This window comes from Bidens hawaiensis, unplaced genomic scaffold (assembly GCF_021521415.1).
Source record: "Bidens hawaiensis isolate Kalapana, Puna unplaced genomic scaffold, B.hawaiensis_p1.1 tig00000512_1, whole genome shotgun sequence".
NCBI lineage: Eukaryota > Viridiplantae > Streptophyta > Magnoliopsida > Asterales > Asteraceae > Bidens > Bidens hawaiensis.
The window spans coordinates 6047464-6072606 of NW_027491033.1; the positions used below are offsets into that span (position 1 = coordinate 6047464).

A 25143-nucleotide genomic window follows, 5' to 3' on the forward strand; every position below is an offset into this window, starting at 1 on the left:
ATAATAAATATTATCTTGAAATTTCGGGATGTTACATTATTAAATCTTTTAAACCACCGGTTTGAAATAAGTTTTATATCAATCGACTCGTATATTCTTTCCAATCAAAAGCTTTAAAACATCAATTTGAAATTTGGAATAAACATAATGGCTTAAGTATCTTCTTTTTTTAACGGGGAATAAATGACAAAAAATATGACGAAAGGTGGGACTAGTGGCAATAATTTTTTTAGGTGAGATTACAATCGGTCAACTGCAAAAATGTTGTATTATTTAAATCCAATTTGCCTTGAAAAAATGTGACAATACACAATAATTAACAAGACTAAAAGTTATGATAAAAAAAATTCGATTAAACTGTTCCACGCTCAATATGGGTTAGGAAAGGATCACATGTTAATAGTCATAAAGATATTATGATGGGTAAATTGAATACTATGGAACTTAGTTTGATGAATATGAAGTTAACATAGGATAATCTAATTGCAATTTTAGATAAGATTACTAAAAATAATTTATAACATAATTTGCATCATGACATGTCTAAATGCTATTCTTTGTAATAGTTGGGTTCTAACTGAAAGTTTTTTAAATGCGTAGGGTGTTTATTGAAAACACGATTAGGGTAACCACACACTCTCTATATAAACAAATCTTATAGTCCATTATCGGCGCCGCAACCTTGCTTCTCTAACGCATACACAACCCAGCCCTAAAGATGGCATATTCTCAACATTGGCGATGTAAGAGCTTTTATTTTATTTTATCTGATCTGATTTGCTTCATATGCTTGTTTTCAAAAGCACTCTTTTGCGATTTTTTTTGTTTTAGTAATTTTATAAACTTAAAGTCATAGATTTGGTTGTTGTTAATGTAACATAGATGCATACTAACTCAAATCGGTTTGATAATCAAAGTAAATATTATACGAAACAATCGAAAAAGAATTCGTAACATATACACACAAACACACATATATATATATATATATATATATATATATATATATATATATATATATATATATTTGTTCCTAATTTGAAATGTTTAAATTATTTTTAGGTTCTTGTGGTTTTACTTGTTTTGCACATTTTAAATGTTAGATTTGATGTTATCCACTCATCTCACATTACATGTAGATTTGATTAATCAATTTGGAGGAAATAACATGTTGATCGTTCATAGCTTTCCAAATAAACGTTTGTGTTCTAGAAGAAGTGGTAGCAAATGTAGGAAACAGAAGAGTTCAGAACCAAGAGGTAAGAGTGTAGCGAAGAAGTTGAAATGTTTATGGGTTTTGATTGATTTGTCTGTAAATTTTATGTTTTGCAGAGGTTGAAGTGGGTGTAATTGGTGAATTTGGTGTTGGTCGGTGAGATTTAGTGGGTTTTAATGGAGGGTAATGTGGGAAAGAGGAAAACGGAGTGGTGGAATGGAGGGTTTAATGGTGTAATTATACCGAAGCGGTCGCGTGGGTTTGTGGGTAGAATTAGGTTCGCGAAACGGAATGGTGTTAAACCAGCTATTTCAGTTGAAAATGTTGTTCGGTGTAATGGTAATCGGAAAGATGCGTTTGTAAGCTCGAGTTATAAGTTAAATGGAATTTCATATGGTAAGCTTGGAAACGGTGATAAGAACGAGGGTATTGATGTGCTTTCGGATGATAAACGTGTATCTTCTAGAGGAAGCGGTAGAAAAAGTAGGAAGTGGAAGAGTTCGGAACCAAGCGGTAATAGTGTAACGAATAAAGTGAATCGTCTTCGAAAAATGGTACGCTTGATGATTAAGAGTAGAATGCAGCAAGGATGATGTCGTCTCGTTTTAACCCCACATTTCCTAATGTTGGTGGTGAAAAAACGAGTATCTGTGAAGGGTGCAGGGTGCAGATAGAGAACCACGCCTCAAGAGACTTCTGGCTGGTGAGGGTACTTCTAAGAGGCGGGGGTATTATGAAGTGCATACCTTTCGCATGGGTGTTCATTGGTACTTAAATAGGGATATTAAGATACATTAGCCTTTGGATAAATGTTGGTATTATGGGTGGATAACCAGGTATGATTAAAGATCAAATCTTCATTAATAGTACATGCTGATGGGATAATGAATGGGTTTGTCTTGATGAAGAAAGGTTTGAGTTATTTCTTCGGCCTTAGACACTCGGTCAATGGTCATTTAATTTTTAAATGTTTTAAAATCCACGCATGTACATTTATACTACTCAATTGTATATATTTGCCTACTTATTTGTATTTTGTGTAATTTAATTGTATTACATACACTTGTTTCTACTTTTAAAAACTTAGATTTGAGCTACTAATTTGAATGGTGTACTATATAGTTGTACTAGTACACTATTAAAATATGTAAAAACTTATATTTTTAAAGAATTACATAAAAACTTAATTTTTTGAAATATTTAAATACTTAAAGTTATTGAAACTTATTTTTTTTAAATTAACTTTAAATTAGTAAAACTTCAATTGTTCAAATAAATTTAGAAGAATTAAAGTTTTTAACTTTTTTAAGGGACACTTCAAATGTGACTAGATTTAAATAAAAAAAAAATCAACAGCAAAGACTAATTCTTCTTTTGCCCTTTCAACTATTTGTATTTTGTATTATTTTAATTATTGAACACACATGATAAACAATCTAAATTACTTCTTAAACTTAGTATAAATAGTCATTTCGTATACAATACTTATTATATATTGTTGGAATATATGTTTTTGGAATTATGATCACTCTACCCTTTATTTTAAAAACAAAAATAAATAAATTAACCTAGTCATTCCTTCTTCTTTTTTTTTTGTCAGTAAAAGACAAATTTCGACCTTATATTCTTTCTCGGGATTAACGAAATTGTTTCAAAGAATTTGCCACGCGGTCTAGTTATTGCACTGTTGATTTCTCCCTGTCACGTATATGTTGGTTTCGAATTTTAACTGCTAATTTGAGAAGAAAATACAATTAAAGTGGCACACATATTAATTGTTTGTTTTAATTATGGTAATCTATACAAAATAATAACATTTTTTCCTTATGTGTCGTGATCTCACGATGCTCCTCAATCATAGTTTAGAGAAAAGGTAAAATGCAACGAGAGATAAAAATGAGAAGCGTGAGAATAATTTTTGGTAAAAAAACCCGATAAAATTCAATAAAATAAAAATAAAAAATCATAACTTAAAATAAAAAAAAACTAAAATATTTCCTTCGTCATTCCCGTTAAAAAGAAAAAAAAACGACGAAAAGACAAAATGCTGAGAAAAAAGACACAATGACTAAAATAAACACAAAGACACAACGATAACTTGGAAAAGACACAATAGATCGCAAAATGTAACACAGTGTATGACAAAATATAACACAATGCCGGACAAAACATAATACAATGTAGAGTAATATGACACATTCTCAAGAACAAAAACACAATGTTAAGAAAAAATGTATAATAAATGACGAGATCAATAAACAAAAAAAAAATACAATGATAAATAAAAAGACAAAGTGATCTTTTTTTCTTAACATTGAGATTTTTTTTAGAATGAGGAAGACGGTGGAAACATTTATGTGTTTTTAATTTTAAGTTATAATTTTTTATTAATTTTTAAGGTTTATTTTTGTTACAAATCTTTATCATCATTTTCATTTTTGTCCCTTTGTGTAAAATAACATGACCCTTATAGTTTATTTCACTGATTGTTTAATTAAAGTCTTCAAATAATGAGTTACTACTTTTTCATATTTGTTATAATATTAATTATGGCAATTTAATCATTTTTAATTATTAACATTCAACCAAAATATAATTTAATATTTATATAATTATAAAAAAAGACATAAAAATTGTCAATATTCTTTTATTTATATTTAAAATAAATATCCTGTTTATATCATACATTTTATTATATAATGTCAACAAATGTTTGAACTTTTTAAATTATTGGACAAAAGTATGCATAATATTAATTATAAATATTCATACAAATTTTTTTACAACAAACCATTCATGTTGTATGCCATCTTACAAAAATTAATCTTTTTTAAAATTTAATTTAAAGTTGTAGTTGTAGTTGTAATAGAACAACTTTATTATATTCAAATAAAATAAAATTAAATGTATATTTTTAGAATCATAATAGTATTCACACTTTTCAAAAAAATCTTTATTATGATTAAATTTTAACTCATCAATATATATTAACAAAATATGATAACTGCATTATTAATGTATTGTGTAACATTTAAAATTTCATCAATTAATCACGTATTACGCGAAGAATTTCGAGGCACCCCACCCCAATTCACACATCTATATAATTACATTAAACATTACGTTTTTTTCTTTCTTGTTCAATTAAATAATATTTTTATATCTTTATCATTACAGTTTTTCTCTCATTCACTCACAATTTTTAACAAATATAAAAAAGTTATATGTGTCATTCTCTGGTTGCTCTCCATTCCATCTCGAGCTACCATAATACTTGATTTGTGTTTTGAAGCTTCTCATACGTTTGACATAAATTCGTGAATATGGGTATCACCAAACCATATAATTCTTAAATGGGTATATCATCTCATTTATTTGTGAAACCTTTCATGATCAAACAATAATTTTCGCAGGTTATAAGTTTCACCAAACCCGGATAACCATTAAGCGAGTTACAACATCTTACTTATTTGTGAAACTCTTTTATCACCAAAAACTAATTTAATTTGTCTCCTCTACATATTTTCGTCGTCAGTCTATACTCTCCATCACTAGTTAACTTCTTCAGATTACCGCCCAACATCGTCAACCTCCTCTCTCATGCATCAACTACTTTTTTTTCGTAAGGAAAATATTTGTGTTCATGTTTGTTCGTTTTAAAAAAAAATCAACATGTTCGTGTTCGTTTGTTAAAAATATAAAAAACCTACACATCTCAATTGAAAAGGGCCAAACGTTATAAAATACAACAAATGCAACAAACCAATATATACACATTAAATCAAAACAAAACTTCGTTAAAAAATAAAAACAAATCATCACAAAATATAAAATAACAAAATGATTAAAAACTAAAACCTAAATAAACCCCTTGTAACATGAGGGACTCAGAGCAAACAAAGTTTCTTTAAATTTACAAAAATCACCACCTTTTCTCTATCCTCTTCTCATAAGTCACAACTGATTAATAACTCCACCCTAAAATTCGCAAAATTCTCTCATGCAATGATGTTTTAGATAATAATTAAAAATAAAATGAAAAAAAAAACTTTTTATAAAAGGAAAAAAAAACATAAAAAAATAAATACAAGGGATATACATTTGTTGTTGGCATTAATTAGACCATCGTCACAATACCGCGTAGCATAGTCTTTTAAAAGAACATTTAAAATTAAATAAAATTTAATAAAATATTATACTTCAACACACACTTCTTTCAGTCTGCAAAATTAGGGTTTTCTTTTTCCTCAAATTGGGCGTAACTCTTAATTCTCTCAAATTGGGGCTTATTATCGTCCGATCTTCACCGATTTTGATCTTATTAATGCTAGGTACCCAATCGACACCTAATTTCTTTGATTGATTTTGTTTTGCGAAATTGATTGTTAATTACGGTGATTGTGTTAAAATGTTTATAGGTTTTGATATATTTTTTTCTGTGAATTGATGTTTTGCAGAGGCTGAAGTGGGTGTAATTGGTGAATTTGGTGTTGGTCGGTGAGATTTAGTGGGTTTTAATGGAGAGTAATGTGGGAAAGAGGAAAACAGAGCGGTGGAACGGAGGGTTTAATGGTGTAATTATACCGAAGCGGCCGCGGGGGTTTGTGGGTAGAAGTAGGTTCGCGAAACGTAATGGGGTTAAACCAGCCGATTCAGTTAAAAATGTTACTGGGTGTAACGGTAATCGGAAAGATGCGACTGTAAGCACTAGTTATAAGTTAAATGAAGTTTTAGATGGTAAGCTTGGGAACGGTGATAAGAACGAGGGTATTGATGTGGTTTCGGGTGATAAACGTGTATGTTCTAGAGCAAGCGGTAGAAAAAGTAGGAAGCGGAAGAGTTTGGAGGCAAGCGGTAAGACGGGAACAAAGAAAGGTGAACCGTATTCGAAAATCGGTACGCTTGATGATTTAGAGCAGAATGCAGCGAGGATGCTGTCTTCTCGTTTCAACCCGGCATTGCCTAATGGTGGTGAGAAACGGATATCTGCTGAGGCTGCAGATAGAGAATCACGCCTCAAGAGGCGTCTGGCTGGTGAGGGTACTTCTAAGAGGCGGCGGTATTATGAAGTACATACCTTTCGGATGGGTGCTCATTGGTACCTAAATCGAAAGATTAAGATATACTGGCCTTTGGATAAGTGCTGGTATTATGGGCGGATAACTGAGTATGATCTAAGATCAAATCTTCATCATGTAGTACATGATGACGGGGATGATGAATGGGTCTGTCTTGACGAGGAGAGGTTTGAGCTATTGCTTCGGCCTCGTGAGCTTCCGCCTAAGCCGATTATTAAAGATGAGACCTTTATGGCTGCCAGTACAGGGTCTGATCCAGTCAATAAAGATGCCACCTCATCAGAGGGTACCCACGAAAGAACAGCATCTGGTCATGGTCAGGATGATAGCTTCATGGATGCCTGTATGGAGTCAGTGCCACTCATCAGGTGGTTGACTCCCCGAGTCAACTCATCTACCTCCACTTTGAAAAAGCAGAGTCACAATTCAGCCTTTTCAGATAACGTACCTTTAGTTTCCCTCATGAAGCGAAGCCGAAACCGAAACCGCAAGTTTCGTGACACATCAGCAGATTTGTTAGTTACAGCAGCATTAACAAATTGTAAGAAGTTTGAGGTATACGCACCATTGTGGCCTCTGTTCATAAGCGTAGCACTCGGGACAGATATATTGTGGTTGCTTCGCCGTGTGTTTTTGCTTCGATATGGTACCATGGTTAGCATGTGGCCTAATGTTTGTTTGGACGTGCTGTTAGTTGATAATATTATCGGATTGAGGCTTTTTCGGTTTGAAGGTTGCTTAAAGCAAGCTGTGGCCTTTGTTTTGTTAATCATAAAACTGTTTTGTGAACCTGAGGAAGATGATTCTGTAAATCAGCAAGTTCCGGTGACCTCAGTAAGACTGAAACTTTCTTTTTTTCCGAGTTTCAGAAAGTACAAGATTTTTTCATGTTGTAGGCTCCCAAAAGTGAGAGATTATAACTGGAAGTATCTTGATTCTGAGTTTCAGCCACATTGTGTACTCTCGAGACAGCTGTCACTTTCCGAGTGCACATATGACAATGTTAAGCTGTTGGAAGTTGGAACACAACAGTCAGTTATATCATATGCTGCTCAAACTGCTTCCTATGAAGTACAATTTTCATTCGTAAACTATCTATCTTAGACCAACATTTTTAGCTGGTACCGTAATGTAAAAATATAAAATGCCAATTAAGTTAAGATACAAAATTTGCTCGTCCGTCACAGCTAACACATTGTGTGTGTATATGTATATATTGTTAAGAGCTGCAAGCACTGCTTTAACTCTTACTGTATAAATTGTCTAGAATGAGAACCACTAAGTATCTAGGAACCATTTTATTATACACGTGTTCACTCTTGAATGGCTACACTGAATAAATGATTCTTAAAACGTTTAGTGGTTCTCATTGAACCAACCCATATATATTGTATAGTTCAAGAAACAATTTCACTGCGATCAAAGCATGATAACCTTAAATGCAAACTTAATATCAAGATGGATGAATAATCAGATTATTTTATGTCCTGCAGGTTTTACTTAAGAAGTCAGATCATGGTGGCGTGCTAGCAGTTAATAGTTCTGGATCTTCTAATCCTCTACCTACGAGTCAAACCTTTAACCAACACCTCAAACGTTTGTTGGTGGATGTTTGTAGTCATGAGGCTGTGTCGGGGGTGGGTTGTGGCAGCTCACAGCATGGTCAAGGTGCTCCCGTTGTTGATGTCAGGAAAAAGCCAACCACAGCTTATATCTCTTCAGGAGCATCTAACTTCAAAGGTATTAGTGTTGATGGAGACTTGGAGGCCGATGGAAAAACAGGCTGGTTTGGGAACAGGCCTAAGAAGCCCAGAACTCAGGTTCAGTATACATTGCCGAAGAATAAAGGCAATAGTCAGCCGTACCATAGACTCAGGAAATCAAAAGATAAGATGACATCCTCAGAGGCTTCTTTTGCTGGTTGTGAGGCTAACCTATTAGTCTATGGTGAGAACATAGGCTGGAGAGAATGTGGGGCCCATGTTTTTTTAGAATCCGATCAGCATAACGAGTGGAAACTCGTAGTGAAACTTAATGGCGAGTTAAGGTACATGTATAAGGCTGTTCAGGATTTACAACCTGGGTTCACAAACCGTTACACACATGTGATGATGTGGAAAGGCGAGAAGGACTGGGGACTCGAGTTCCCAGACAGGAGTCAATGGTCAACATTCAAAGAGATGCATGAAGAGTGTCGCAATCAGAACATACGAGCCGCGTCTTTAAAAAGGATTCCAATTCCTGGTGTTCGTGTTATTAGCGACGGTGTTGATATCGACATGCCTTGTTTCAACCGTGGGTACCGGTACATGCGCCATGTTGGCGATGATGTGGAGATGGCTTTGGATGCATCACATGTCATGTATGACATGGATAGTGAGGATGAGCAGTGGGTTGGTAGAGAGGATTCAATATCAGATGAAGTTTTTGAGAAGGTTATGGATCTGTTTGAGAAGCTTTCTTATGCTCAAAAGCGGGACCATTTTACCCCTGAGGAGATTGAGGAGCTGATTGCAAGTGTAAGTCCCGTGCAAGATGCAAAATTGGTCTATGATTATTGGTGGGAAAAGAGGCAACGAAAGGGCATCCCGTTAATCAGACAACTCCAGGTATGCCACACCCGATACACACCTTTTCACCTTGATGCCTTATTATTATTATTGTTATTTTATCAATCTTGCTTTTACATGATTTGCATATTGAAGTATTCATGCACTGGTTACAGTTAAAGTGGATAAGAAAATCGCATATGCTTATGTTCTGTGACTAAAATTTTGTTGAAACAGGGCTATGATTTATCAGGAACATCGTGTTTGTCTCTGGGAATGATCTGTGAATTGAGTATTTCTTCAATAAATAATTCACACATGACATATTACTTGTGTTTCTTGTTTCTCTTTTTATATTGTCTCTAAACGTGATTGATTCCTAGGATGATCTTTGTGATTTGTAAATGGGATTTATTGCCTGTGTTATATGATATTAGAGGATTCAAGCTCTTATCGGGTGCTCTTTTTATGTTTAAGTTAGGAGATTTTGTTTTAAAGCTCTGTAAGTAAGGGGTTCAGTGGTCTTCTTTTTGGTTTAAGATATTTTAGGCATTGCTATACGATTCCTTAGCCAGTTGCTCCCTTTTCCTGCATTAGTTCTCTCTTATATGCATTTCCTCTCCTCGCCCTCTCTCTCTAGGTATATATATATATATATCATACACACTAATGGAGAGTGTTACCATAGGGTATTTCAAGTATTATCTATATAGGATATGAACTTTACAAATATACCTGTTTATATCTTATACCTCTATGTGTTAGGATTGTATTGACTTATTTTCTAGATTTTATACTGCTTGTTGACTTGTCGTATGTCATAATATATATGTTAGTGTTGTAGTTTTTATGTTTATATCAATGTGTTTCTTTATGATATGTAAACAATTAAGAAGTTTTTCTTCAAAACAAGTATCCCAAAAGTATGTGGTGCGTGTGCCTTCGGCTCAGAGCACCTCACGCTTTTTAAACAACATGTAGTACGTAATAAGAAGTAGACATAAAGTATTAGAAAAATGTACAATGTACGCTAATTAATGAAGTAAACAACCAACAAGTAATTAACCAAATATAGTTCTCTCTAATGAAGTAATAAATTAATGACTTGCCAATAATTTTTTTGTTATGATAGCAAAGGAGTCTCAATGTAGATTAATTATCTTCTTTCTTTGTCTTAGTTACCTCGCCAATATGCGTCGTGTTCCGCCTTCTCTACTTGACATATGAACTTTGTGCCACATATCGATTGCTTCATGACTCTACATGCGTACTAACGAAGTAGTTGATTAGTAAGAGCATAACCAAAAGACTACACCTTCAAGCTAAAAAAAAGTATGGACCAAAATATAACATATGATTACTAACTAACAAAGTGAGGTTATGATGCGCTTTGTGTGAAATTTTTAACTAAACGAGGAGCTAGGAACCGATGAACACAAATGTACCACAAATCATCCCCCCCCGGGTTCCCTAACACACACACGACAACTCACCATCCCACACTACTCCACCACAAAAGAAAAGAAAAGAAAAACCTATCAAATAAATATCTTACAAACTACAATGACCAAAATACAAATTTACAACACTTGATTTCTTGTCAAACAAAAGCGGTCAACCTCAACGACAAACTACAATACACAGTGTGTAGTTCCTTTGGGTTGATCTCCACAAAGACAAAAGTTGAAATGTAATGAAAAGTCAACCATCATATTAACAAAGATACACATGAAACTTATGAAAGTAAAGGAGGTCTAAAGCAATATCCAACAAGCATTAGGTATATAGCTTCAAGGAGGGTAAATAAAATGTTTTGCTCGTACCCTAGAAGCCTAATTCAGACTGAAATGCCAAATTGCCAATGATTATTCGGTGATAATGTATTAAGTGTGTGAACTCAACACCGCATACCAATGAAATCTTGCGAGATATTTTAACACACACACATATTTTCTTAAAAGGTTAACGAAACATTTTCTTTCCTTCTCAAAATTAAAATACCTTAACAATATATATTTATTCAATCAAACAACGAGCTTTTTTAAGTAGACACCCTACTTGATATACTTTTCTTTGATTTTTTAACATTATTTTTTAAGTAACCAAATATCTAGTTATGTTTAATGGGTGCTAGTTCACATGTGAACCTGTGTTAACTTGTTCGTATTTAACCAATTATACACCTCTAAAATAGTTATTTCACCTCTATATTAATCACATAATAAGAATCAGTTCAACTATATGCAAATTGTTAAAACTAATTCACTACTATAAATTAAATATGTACCCAAACTCATTTTTCCATTGAAGGTAAAATTAAAAAAACAAAGAATACATAATAATTAAGTCATAACTAAATGAACCATAAAAACAAGCGTTTTTTTCTTCATTTTAAGTTGACACCCCATTTGATATACTTTTGTTGATTTTTTACAATTTTTTTCTACGTAATTTAAAATCTGGTTATTTGTGATCGTTGCTCGTTCATAAGTGAACCATTGTTCGCTTCTTAGTTCACATGCAATATTTAACCAATTATAGTATTATACACCTCTAAATTAGTTATTTCGTCTCTATATTGCATTATTACTTGCAGAATAAGAATTTGTTCAGCTATATTTATAGTACACAACTATAAATATAAAGAAATACGTATCAAAACTCATCTATATAAAGAAATACATACTTGTATGTACATACTTGGACATCACAAATTCATTTCGACGTGAATTCTGATCTTAACTAATTAATTCCATCGATCATGAAATGGGCTTGCATAATTATGCAAAGCCTCTAAAAAAGGAGCGTGCTTAATTTTTTTTATGATGAACTAATTGTGCAATAGATTTTTCTAGGATCCTTGATTGGGTATTCGACCATCGTTTGCATTTATGGAAGAAAACTCTTAACAAACCTCTTGCATGCTTATTTTGTGAAAGCAAACTCAACATAATTCAAAAGAAATAAATTAGAAATAAATTGAACAGGATGCTAAGTTTGTCAATTTATTTCATTTTTTTTCTAAATCCGTGTCTGGGGAGAGCCTTGAAGCAACGGTAAGGTTGCTGCCATGTGACCTAGAGGTCACGGGTTCGAGTCATGGAAAAAGCCTCTTGCATAAAGGCAGGTAAGGATAAACATCAGGCCCAAGTAGCCCACCTCCCCCGGTTAGCTCTTTTTCTTATTCCGTTATCATGTGAAATAAGAAATAGTTTACTTGATTAATAAGTAATATTAATGGAAATTTGGTGCTTATGCTCGCGGTACTTGTTTGCTATAGGTCCCACAGAGGTATATATCCTTAGACGGAATTTAGCTCGATCTGCTTGTTAATTAAAAAGGTTACTAATCACTAAAATTATCTCGCTAACCAACCCAATTCAGACTGCCTATTATAAGTCACAACCATTAAGATAGGATGATGTATATCCCTCCATAATTTCTCACCCTAGTTTTTAAAGGGTTTTATTTGACATGTTTTAGGCTTCTTTAGGGCTAGTTTAGGCTGGTTCGAGGCCAGTTTCCGATGTTTCAGACCAGCTTGCCCAGAATTTGCAGAATTTTGCCCAATCTCGTTGGAATCTGACCAGAATCTCACCTGAAGGTCAGCGGAGCGCCTAGAAAGCAGCAAGGCGTTTTCCCTGCGCCTCGCTTCTGGGCCTAGGCTCGTGCCTGATGGGCTTTTGACAACATCCTTTTCACCTGCACCACACCCGTTAATACACAAGCTAGGCATACAATGTTTTAACATATCCTCCATAAATTTTAGCTAAATATATGATCCTTACAGTATTTTGGAAGTCAATCTATTGCTGTGGCAATTCAACCCATTAAATTCCAAATGGGTAGATTCACGCCGCCTTTTATGTTAAACGATTTAAATAATAAAAGTTGAGCTACAGGGTAATAAATCAGAAGTCCCATAAAGTGTACTTTTTCATGTCTGCTATTTCATTTTTATTCAGACTTAGACTGTCATTGTAATGCTATATTTTTGGATCATAATTTGAATACAATATGGAAATAAGTTGTCCGTTATTTTCAAAGAAAGGAGCTCTATCTTGTTTCTTCGAAACTATGATTGCAAAACTTGTTTTAGTAACTTATTATCAAGTCATATTGAGCTGCCTTGCAATTTCTCTGATATTATGCTAAGAATAATCTTTGTGAAACCATTTCATTAGATATGAATAGTTGCATAACTGCATTTACATGTTAGATCTTCATTCGTAACATGTGCTAATCTTTTATGTTTTTCTATAATGCCTTCAATTATGTTTGAACTTCAGATTTTGAGTGATACATCTTTGCTGTAAGTTATCTGTAGTATATTAGTAAATATAGTAATTTTTGCTTTGTTTTACTTAGCCACACTATATGCTATCTGTTATTCATAATGGTATATTTTATATTTTCAAAAACAGAAAATATCTTTCGAGCCAGTGTTTTGTTTTGATTTGGTTGATAATATATCTTACACAATAATTAGTTATACATTTGTTATTTATTATATTATATAGGCACAGATATGTGATTGATATCAATGTTTTCTACTTTGTTTGGAAACAATTCTAATCTAATGAAAATTTGCTTCTATCAATCAGCCTCCATTATGGGAAATATATCAGAAACATTGCCGAGAATGGGAAAAGCAAAATCTCCAATTGACAACGAGTCCACTCAGTGGGTCCCGGGAGAAGGTGTCAACAGCAGAAGATAAACCGCCTATGTTTGCTTTCTGTTTGAAGCCACGCGGGCTGGAATTGCTTAACAAGGGTTCTAGACACAGGCCACAAAAGAAAATTTCACTTTCTAGTCAAAAGGATGTGTCTGTAGACAATTCGGGAGGTCATCGCTCTTCTGGTAAGTTAACAGTTTCACTCTTACCTCATTTGCATTGTTATAAATATTACTATATAAGTGTTAAATTTGACCCGTTTAGTCTTGAGCGGGTCGATTTGGGCTGCGTCAATTTTGACCCATCTAGTCTTTGTTAGAATATCTATATATATGTAAGTTGTAACGGTTTGGGTAAAAATAAGATTATACCTAAAAAGTGTAGATAGATTGCCACGTGTCATCCGGTTCATCATGTTCATGGCAATTTTGATAAGGGGTAAAAAGTTAATAGTCACCATTGTGTTTTATTTTTGCCTGGATAGATTTTTTTCAAATGATGTTTTAATTTTATGCATGGTGTTTTTTGTTTTAATTTATTATGACATTGTAATTTATTTTTTGCCAAGATGTTTTAATTTTATTACACATGGTGTTTTAATATAGATAGATGAAGTTCTCGTTAGTTCTCTCACGAAGAATGAGTTCTCTCATGATCTTCTCCCGCCCCCCCCCCCCCCAACACACACATATAGGTTATTATAATTATAATTGACTTACACATAAATACTACACGTTGGCTGAGTGGTTGAAGTATGTCTCTGTTATGTTTTGGTATTTTTCGCGGAGGTTCGAATCTCACAGCTGTCGTTTTTCTTAATATCGAGTTCGTGGGAATTTAACATTTTTTTAATAATATAAACTACCTAATATATCAACAAGTTTATTGATTTGAAGGTGAATTAAGTAAAACTTTTATGGGAGTTCTCTTTACTCTTAGGCCAAAACCCAAAATCTAATCTGCAATTCTGCATATGCTTTTGTATCTAATTATATCTTAAAAGCTTAAAATCATGGAGAACATGGCGGTATATTTTGTACCAATCTTTTTTAGTTATCAACAATCTGTTGGTGCTTATACATTAATATTTAAAAAAAGTTACACCAAAACTCGAGCATCTTTTTATATTTATTTTGACTATAATATTGTTATATATAATAATTATTTTTTATTTAAGAGTGTTGACGTGGGTGTGATTTTTTAAATGCTTAAATTTTTAGCACGGAGTTTTTATTTTTGTTAAGGTGTTTTGTTTCTGCCAAAATGTTTCAATTTATTTCAAATGGTTTTAAACCTATTACAACATGATATTTTATTTGTGCTCAGGTGTGTTAGTTTATTTCAAAAGGTGTTTCAGTTATTACAAATAGTGTTTTATTTTCGCCCAAGGTTTTTTTACGCATTTACCCTTACCACTTAAGACACTTGGCGCTTCCTGCATCTTTTAGATATAATTTGTTTTTTTAGTATAACCCCACCCTATCTATACCTAATAAGTAACTATCCACCGCCAGTCACATTTCTATGATCCCAACCAACTTTTTTTTACCTTTCACCCCTTCGTAATAAATTTACAACTTGCAAAGCTAAGGAAACTTTCCTTTGTAATACACGGGTTTCTAACCTAGTGTGTGTGTGTGTGTATGTAAATAGGTTATTAGATATATAATAGATTGACAAACAACGCGTGTTGCCTGGGTGGTCGAAGCATGTGTCTGCTAATTTTTTGGTTTATTTTGTGGAGGTTCGATTCTGACTGTTATTTTTTTCTTAATATCAATTTCAAGGTAATTCAAGTTTTTTTAATTAATTAACCTACCTAATAAAGTAAAAAGCTTATTGATTTGTTCGTGAATTAAATAAACCTTATATGGGAAGAATTCTGTAACACTTGGTCCATAACGAAAAATCTGATTTGCATGTGTTTTTGTACTTAAAATCGCAGAGAACATGTCGGTATGTATTTTGTTGATCTTTGTTTGATTACATATTTTTTTATAGATCTTTTAAAAATTATCAACATTCTGTTTTGGAATAAGTTGATGGAGAATTATAGAGCGCTTATTACCCAAATAATCATATTTAGTTGGTTTAATCACGACGGCGTAGTTTTAGTTAGTGGCTTTACATACAACGTTTTGGAAACATTGAATAGAGGGTAGCAATCAATATTGATGGAGAATTATAGATATTAGATAAAATACCCAAATAATTGTTTTTAATTGATTTTAATTAAAACTACGCAATTTTAGTGGTTTTACATTCAATTTTTGGAAAACCGAACCAATCTGAAAATTTGGAAATGTGTTTAACCAAGCCGAATTCAGCCGGTTTATTCGGTTGGGTTATGATATTATACGAGTTATTATTCGGTTTATTTGATTTAATTCGGAACCATTAACAAAGTTGGTAAGCTTAAAGACACCGAAAGTCGGAAGCCTACATGAGGGTTTTCCAACAATGGAATTTGGAAACGGGTCCCAGATTTTTTTTATTCATTCTGGGCCACCAAAATGGTTGAGTCGACCCTAGTTACCAACCATTAGGGTTTAGGCTCACTATCTCTGTTTAGGGTTTATATCCAATTAATTTGGTTTGTGTTTTTATCCATTTCAGGGAAGCAAAAGAAGGGTAGAAAGAGTGTTGCTCTAAATAAACTAGCAGCAGGTGGGTTGGATCTTGATGACTTAAGGGCGCGGGAAGCTTTAACCACTTTAAAGCATGCTCGTGTTAAGGCTAAGCTGATGAGAGAGAGAGCTCGGAAACTGATGATGAGTGCGGACGAGGTGGTTCAAAAGGCTGCCGCCGTTTTAATGGCAGTGGAAGCAATGAAAGGTTCTTGTACAGCTACAGGAAATGATGACCCATCAACCACAAGTTGAGTTTGTTTAGTTATAGTATACAGTTAGTCAGTTATAGCAGCTAGAAAACCCATAGTGTCACCTCAAAGCATCACAAACGGAGCGAACTTCAGTTGTTTTTCTTAGAATTTTGATATTTACAGAAGGTTAATAGTTAGTAGTTACTAGTTAGTACACATATTTTTCCTTCACAAAGGATTTTGTTTTTGGAGCTAGTGGAATAGGAGTTGAATGTTACTGGGTATGTCTGTTAGTTTGGTTGTTTGTTTCCCCTTAACATCCCACTAAGGGTGTAAAGGAGCCAAGCCTGTCTTGACTAGGCTTGTTTTGACTTACAGAGGTTCAATAAGGGTGCAAACAAGCCGAGCTTTTTTGGGCTCGAGGCGAGGCCGAGCCTATAATAAAGCTTGTTTAGTTATCCAGTCCAAGCTTGAACCTTGAATGAGAAACTCGTTTAGGCTTGTTGAGCCTTATGTATTTTTGAGTTTTACTTCGTTTGGGCTTGTCTATTAATTTCACACTGCACAGCCGCCAAGTTTTGGCTAGTTTAATGTACTACACGAGCTCGAGCTGAGCTTAGGATCGTTTTAGGTCTTTCTCAAAATATATATAAAAATAATTAATAAATAATAAACGAGCCAAGCTCGAGTTCTCGTAAGTGAAAACTAGCTGAGCTCAAGGCTAGTTAAGCTCGGGCTCAGCTCGTTTACATCCCTAAGGCCCAAGCTTGAGCTCAACTCGTTTCAAGCTCCTTTTCTGTAGCTCGAGCTTGACACATGAGTCTTTTTTCAAGCTCGAGCTTGGCATGTGAGTCGTTTTTTCAAGCTCAAGCTCGCCAGGTGAGTCGTTTTTTCATGCTCGAGCTCGGCTCATCTCGTTTATTATTCATTACTTAATGTATATATATATTTTAATTATTTTTGTATAATTTGAGAAAAACCTTAACGAGCCTTAGCTCCGCTCGAGCTCGTGGGCAATGCTTGAACGAGCCAAAGCTTGGTTGTATAGTGTGAATTTAATACATAGAAGTGCAAAAGAGTTAAAAGCTTAAAAATACACTAGGCTCGTTAAGGCCCAGCATGCCTAAACAATCTTTCTATACAAAGCTCGAGTCGATAACTAAACAAGCTTGATTTAAGGCTCGGGCTCAATAACACTTGGCTCGTTTCAAGCTTCCTATCGATCAAATCTCGAGTAGCTCGCAAGCGACTTGGCCCGTTTGCACCCCTACACCCCACTCACAATGACGAAAAAGAAACGAGCTTTAAAACAAGAATGGAACATTTAGTTGTCAAAATAATAGTGTTGTGTGACTGAAAGTTTGAACATTAATGTTTTTGCGGGGTAGGTCTGGTGGTTATATTATTAAGGTAAAAGCGGAAGGTATACATGTTTTTGTGGTTTAGTTCTTGACTGAACCATCTTTCTTTGTTAAGTATTGTATTAAAGAACATCCTTCAGAACAGGAATGATCATTCAGTAGTCAAAATAGTGGTGTTGTGTGACTACAAATTTGCGTATGAATGTTTTTTGTTACATAACTGGGACGTATTAAGGTTACAGCAAGAGGTCTACAAAATTTTGTGAGCTTAGTTTTCGATTGGTTAATTAGTGTATGTTTTGAGAACTATCTTCTTTTTTAGTTAAGAGTATTATGAAGAGCCAACAACATCCTTCAAAACAAGAATGGTCATTTAGTAGAAAAAAATCAAAATAATAGTGTTGTGGCTAAAAGTTTGAGTATTATGTATTAAACTCAAAATCATGGGCTAAAGCTTATTATTTCGACAATGGGTCTAATGATAAAATCCATAAAATATTGGTCTGCCCGTACTCCATATTTATAAAGTGTCATACCCATGGTAATCACATCTAGGTGCCGAGTATTTCCCGCCTAGGCCGTGTATTCCCGGAAAATAAACCCAAGCCTGTCTTTTTAATCAAGTAAAAGCTTAGGAATTGATTTGGTTCTGTTGGACTATCCGTTGTGTTGACCACTGAGTTGGTGATCCATCGTTGACTCACTGGTGATCCGTCACTGATCCATTGGTGATACTACCATGTTAGCAATAACTGATACTTGTTAGTGATCCGTCTGTGAAACTGCTATGCTAACGACCATTAATATTCGTAGGTTATTCGTCATTCATACTACCATCGCTGACCCCCCTTAGTAAAATTCATGAAAGGTTCCCGGGATTCTCAATCGCTCTATTTTTAGTGAAGGAGAAAGGAGCAAGACTAGTGGTAGAGTGGCCGGGTGTTAATTGACTAATTATAGGTTCAAATCGTACTTGGGAAGAATTTAGACTTTTGTTGATAAATGTAGTACCCACATCCTTTTTCCCGACAAAGTATAATTGACGAGAACCACCTTGAGGATTACCAAGGGATATGTCCATCCATGAAAGATGCTTATTATGTAGTGTCATTATCATGATGTACTAATAAAGTTGGTTCAACTTTTATTAAAAAAAATAATAAAAAGGTTACTAATAACGATACTTTTGTTATTCGTGGGAAATAGACTAATACAGAACCCTTTACAAAACTAACAATAAATAATATAAAAACTAGAAGTTCTTAAAATCGAGATTATTCAAACCCTTGTCTTGACAAAAGTTCAACAATTTCTCCGACTTCATACTTGAATGCAAAACGAGCAAATATGTTGAAGGTTGTGGATGGGGATTTATATTCAACACAGGTTTTTTTAAAACAGATTTCACGTCTCCCCTTGAAGAACTCGTCCGTTTCCTATGGTACAACAACCCAACTAGTATGCTCTTGATTTTTTTGAAAGGAACAGAAAAGATAGTGGTGGAACTACTTAGAGAGTTCTCTCTGATTCTAAGGAACAAATGTTTCTCCCAATATGTGTCTTCAGTATATATGTATTTAATGTGTATGATAATGAACCTTTTAGTGTTCATTTATGCTCAAACATAGTTGTTTTAAAAACCATTTTCTTATATTAAGATTGTATTCAAAAGTTTATCATGGACAAATTATCTGTTTTAAAGAAGAACTGCATGTACAAAAACAAGATTGTGAAACCATTTATTTAATCATAAAATAACTTATATTATCAAACTAAAAATATTGCTGCAAAACAAAGTAAAATGAAAATAGAAAAAATAGAAAACATGAGAGCAGGAGAATAAAACATAAAAGAGAAGTCATTGCTTCTTTAAATTCAGACTTTATGAAACAAGAAATCCAAAAACCACACACATTAAAGAAATCCTACATAATATATATATATATATATATATATATTAATATATATAGTCATTGTAGAACAACACTTCTTCCCAAGCTAACTGCTGATATGATGCTCTCTAAGTGCTTTCCGGTTCGTCCCTGCTTACGCTTATCCCCTCTCCAACTCCGAGAAAGTCTCTCGTAATTTTCGCACCACTATAATGGCAATCCTGTTGTTCATAAGCCGCACCTGCGTTCAGATTCACCACAGAGGGTCCAGCATGACCAGTATTGCAGCTAACATAGTTAGGGATATTGTTCGCATATCCCTTGTTAGAGAAACAAAGTGGATCATAGCCTCTTACAAAGTTGTAGTTAGCACTGTTGTAGTTTGACCAGTTTGAACCAAGTAACGACGCCTTCCGAAGCAATGCTGCCGCAGAAAGTTGTGGCAACACCGCAGCTGCTGCACTATCAGTATGTGAGAACAAAGTTGACCCCTCACCTTTTCCGGTATTCCCAAAGTTATTCATGTTGAAAAAATTTGTATCAAAATGTCCCTGGTATTTGTATTGGCTTTGTTGATCAAAAGATGGCATAGAGGGCCTGTAACAGTTGAATCCCATGGTGTTGTTTTGGCTTGACTGGGACACGCTGAGTGCTCGACTGGTGTCGTTGTTGGTGTGAATAAGGTTCTGGATAGAGGGAGCATTGGTACCGGTATTGTTATCAGTCAAACTTAAGCTCATCTGAGTGTTTTTGGATAAGCCGGCTTCGTTTGCTGGACCCCCGAGTAATAGACCACCACCAGCCGGTGCCTCACAGAACGCCCTGTGCGTGATGAAGCTGTCATGCCTGCAAAATAACGCATATGTATAGATTAAATCAGAGGTGGCAATCCTGACCCAACTACATTTAATCAATAAATGTATAGAATAATAAAAACTCCGTAAGATATTTTGAATATTGTTGATTACCTAACTAATATCTCGCAACAAATATACATTTTTATATACCTCTCGATATAACGTACATTTGAATATTGTACACGAGTGTCGGGTTATTTTATGCAAGGTAGTAGAGCAACAGGATTATATACAATCCACCAAATGAATTCGAATTGGAAAAATACGATGAGAGATACTCACACTAGCCAACATACAACTAGTCTAGTTTTAATACAGTGGTTTTATGTTTTGCTAATTTGGTATTTCTATTATATTAGTGAAATGAACTTTATATTAAATAAATAATCGTTTTTAATCATCATATAAATTCAGTTTATCACTATAGAAGTGAATTAAATTGTTTGAATAAAAAGTCAAGGGAAGTTAGTCAAGTAAGAAATGACACCATCACACTATGGAAGGGAAATGAAAAAATTATACTAAAAAATAGTGAAGTTTCTAAAAAAGTTTTTGTAAGTTATTAGTGCATCCCCAATGCATGCTTTCTGATTATTATTTGGCTAAGGTGGAGGTAGAGGCAGAGGTAGAGGTGGAGGTGTGTATGAAATAAAAAAAAAAATCTGAAATCAGAAAATTTAACAAAAACAAAAACGGACGATTTCATTTTATGTGTTTTGTAATAATCAAACTTACAATCTGGTTGGGGTTGCATGTAATAAAAACCGAAATAACCGAACCGAAATTCAAAACTTTAATATTTTATTTTTTATTTAAGTAATTTATAAGAATTTATCAAATATGTAACTCAATATTTTAGCTAAAATGTATAATAATCAATTACTCCACTAACAAAATGATTGAGGCCTAAATTCATTATTTAGGGCTAGTTTTCTTTTCGCCAGAAAATTTTAAGCTCAAATGTCAAAACGGAAAACAAACAGTTTTCAAAAATCCGAAAACCTAACCTTAGGTTATTCATTTGGTTTTAGCCTAAATCCAATCCAAACCAAACGACAAACCCCTAGATGGAGGAAATGTATTGGAGTAATTTGAATTGGTATGTGATAAGAGGGCTACGCTAAACATACTTCCCTTGTGTACTTGGCATACCCCATCCCCTAAACATACATTTCCTCCAACAGTTTTATTTGACATATTATTACCCTATAATATTTTTAGTCATTCAAGTCTCATTATAAAATATCAAATCAAATACTATAAAGTTTATTTTTTATTGTTTTTTTTATTTTCTCTCTTTGTGTTTATTGTTCTTTATAATAATAGTATTTATTATCATTATAAAATGCATTTAAAGAATAATAAATATAACACCTTTATAAAAACGATAAAATATTTTGTATATATTTATCTTATCATATGCCTTACACCTAATAAAAAGATAATTTAAATATTTTTTGATACGCTCGAAAGCATGAAATTAATGTCACATGAGAAAATAACCAACTTGTTGATCAAGTAGTATATTGTTTAATCTGTTTTATTGATGAAAAATGTGTTTCTTTTTTGAAGTAAGCCATCTCTAAAAATTATTTAAAAAGAAAAATACACCCTAAAAGTATTAAAACACTTGTAGAAAAAATGTTTTTATTCTTTTTAATTTTAAAAAAAGTTTTTTACATAAACATTTTTTTGTTATTTAAAAACAAAAAAAAATGTTTTATAATATACAAAAAAAGATTAAAGGAAAAGTAAAACTCTTTAAATAATAAAAAAATTACTTAATAATGATAATAAAAGATGAAAAAATGACAAAATAAACATAAATGTTTAAATTGTATTAATGTAAAATTTTAGAGGTATGTTTAGTAAGAATGAAGAGAAAAGGGTATGTTTAACAACACCCGTGATAAGAGGACAAAGACCAACGGAAAAGAATATACTTACAAATGAAGATAAAGTTTTAATTAAATTAGTTAGTTTATTATTGAGAATATCTCATAGAATAGTGACAAACTTTTAAAAGTGTTCCAATTATGTCACTCATGTATATTTTTCTTAAATTGGGTCACTAAATCTTCAAATCGAGTCTCACCGATTTTTGTGTGCGTCAAGAAAGAAATGGAGGATAATATGTAGGGGTCGGAATTTGCAATATATGTAGTTATAGTTAAAAAAAATAAAAAACGTTAATTATTTTAAAAGTCAAAATAAACAATAAAATCCACATCGCCACTCAACGTCAACATAAAAAAAAAGATAAAAAGATTTCCTATGTGAAACAAAAAAGAAAAACGCTAAAAAACATGTTAAAACCTTTAATTTAATAAAATATGAAAATTGAGTGACTTAATTGGAACACTTTTTAAAATTGAGTGACCTAATTGAAACACTTTTAAAACTTGGTTACTATTTTATAAAGTTGCCCCTTTATTATTTGAAACTTCCGGTTTTGTAATTCCTTTTACGGAAAAAATATTATTTTCACTACTTTTTAAATTATTTTCAAAAGCCTCACCTTTTACAAAAACCTTATTTACATTTGTTAAGTATTTACAAAAGTTGAGTTGTGTGTCAAATAAGTTATATTTTATCGATACTTACTTTAAATACAAATTATTTTAATATGACTTTTATGTTGATAAATTATTGAGAAACCAAAGAATATATGTTCTCTATATAGTAAATCATGTATATTAAAAATAAATAAAACATTCAAGTTATTTGGAAAACAAATTAAAAACATTGAACTATATATTAATTGAGCGAAAACTAGAAAAATAAAAATTCTTTTGAGAGACTTGGGGGTGGGGGTGGGTGGGTGGGGGGTTGTTTATATAAATGTATTTTAAGCACTGCAATCGTGCACATTACAATTTTTCTCTTTGACTACTATTGTTATTATTTATTTATTTATTTTATGTGTTGTAAGAAAAAGATTAAGCTAGAAATTAATCACAAAATTTTTTGGGTGTGTATCCACAAATTAACTCACCTCCCTATGAATAACAATAACATGTATTAATGTATTATGATGATCAAAAGTAGATATATATGATAAAATCTTTCGTATAATTAATATAAAAACTATTGGACCGCTTTAGCAAAATTAATTCGGCCAACCTTAAAAACTATTTTTAGAAGGTGTAATTAACAAGTTTCTTAACCAAGTGGTTGTTCGTTGAGACCTTGTATTGTAATAATTTATATTAAAAAAAAAAATCCTAGAAACAATGTTGACCACTTGGGAGATGATTGAATAGTCTTTAATGAAATAAAACCAAAGAAATCATAGTATAGAAACAAAAAAGTCATATTCTTAAACAAAATTTGCTTTTTTTAATAACTATTTTTTATTAATCCATATTTCACTACATGTCTTAAATGAGATTAGAACTCATAACCACTTTATTATTAAATTTTGTTTCAGTGTAATAAAACTAAATAAATCATTTATAATTACGTGATATACAATGTATTACTTTATTAATATTTAATGTACAATGTATTACTTTATTAATATTTAATGTATCTGCCTATATTTGTATGGAATTGTATTTAAAATAGTTTTAACGTACCTTTATACTTTTACCATTTAATATACTTATGCTTTTAAGTAATTGTTAATTAAAAAAGTTTAAACATTTATATTGCTTTCGCATTTACGATAATTATATTTTTGTCTAGACGTATTTTAAATAGAGCATTTACATTTTTACCAACTAATGTACTTATAATTGGAAGTAATCGTATTTAAAATACTTTAAACATATATTTTTTAATTACCATTCAATAAGCTTAAAACTTTTAGTAATTGTAAAATAGTTTAAACATCTACTTTTTACCGTGTAATATACTTATATTTTTATTAAGTAATTGTATTTAAAATAGCTAGTTGAATCATTTATATTTTTATTACTGTTATTATATTATATTTAGCTGTTAAAAAATCCTATATTTTGAAGTAATTGTAGTCAAATAAATAAATAAATGCATCTTACATTAAATGAAAAATCAAAGTAAAGTATGTTGAATTTTACTTTAATTTATTATTTTATTTCAAGTATGCAAATAAGTACGATGAATAACAAATTACATACCTTGAGAAGAGAGTGCCGCAATGGCAATGATACTCTTTCTTACCACAAGTTTTTGTGTGAGCCTTTAAGTCAGCTTCAACAACATACATCTTTGGGCATTTTGCGCACTTGAATCTCTTCTCACAATGCTTTCGCGAATAGTGTTTTTTGATACCAGTAAGGTCGCCGAGAGCATGAGAAGGGCTGTGGTGAATGCATGAAGGATCAGGGCATATGTACACCTTTCTTTTACACCAATCTTTGGAGTACTTTGCTTAAGATTAAACGGCAGATTATGACCTCTTTTGTGAAGTTGCAAGTTTTGCTCCCTTGGGAACCCTTTAAAACATATCTCACAAATAAACCTATTTTTTGCCATTAAGGTGGTAGGAGATAGTGCTATTATGTCTCCATCTGGACCTGTCCAAGAACAATCTAAATAAATATTAATTAATTATTTATTTTATACACTAAAAAGTTCAATAAAGTAATGGTTTCTATGAAATTACTCTTGTTGAAAAAGACATGTTTTTTTTACATTAACTTATTTATTTTTGTTTTATATATTCAATTCTTTGGTTTTATATGCCTCTTAAGGAAAACATGTAGAAG

The 25143-nt window shown here is 32.5% G+C and overlaps 2 protein-coding genes across 2 annotated transcripts; one reads left to right on the top strand and one right to left on the bottom strand.

Moving 5' to 3' along the window:
• Positions 1 to 6737: 6737 nt before the first annotated feature.
• Positions 6738 to 16614, top strand: LOC143634986 (uncharacterized). Its single transcript, XM_077102919.1, has 4 exons — positions 6738 to 7365; positions 7788 to 8903; positions 13448 to 13706; positions 16138 to 16614. Exons 1-4 carry the CDS (start codon positions 6757 to 6759, stop codon positions 16401 to 16403), a joined length of 2250 nt encoding a protein of 749 aa, XP_076959034.1. The 5' UTR covers positions 6738 to 6756; the 3' UTR covers positions 16404 to 16614.
• Positions 16615 to 19723: 3109 nt separating this feature from the next.
• LOC143630870 (uncharacterized) lies at positions 19724 to 24641 on the bottom strand. The gene is made up of 2 exons (XM_077099769.1): positions 24553 to 24641; positions 19724 to 20441 (listed from the first exon to the last, which is right to left on the bottom strand). The coding sequence occupies exons 1-2, from the start codon at positions 24639 to 24641 to the stop codon at positions 19724 to 19726; spliced, it is 807 nt and encodes a 268-aa protein (XP_076955884.1).
• Positions 24642 to 25143: the final 502 nt, after the last annotated feature.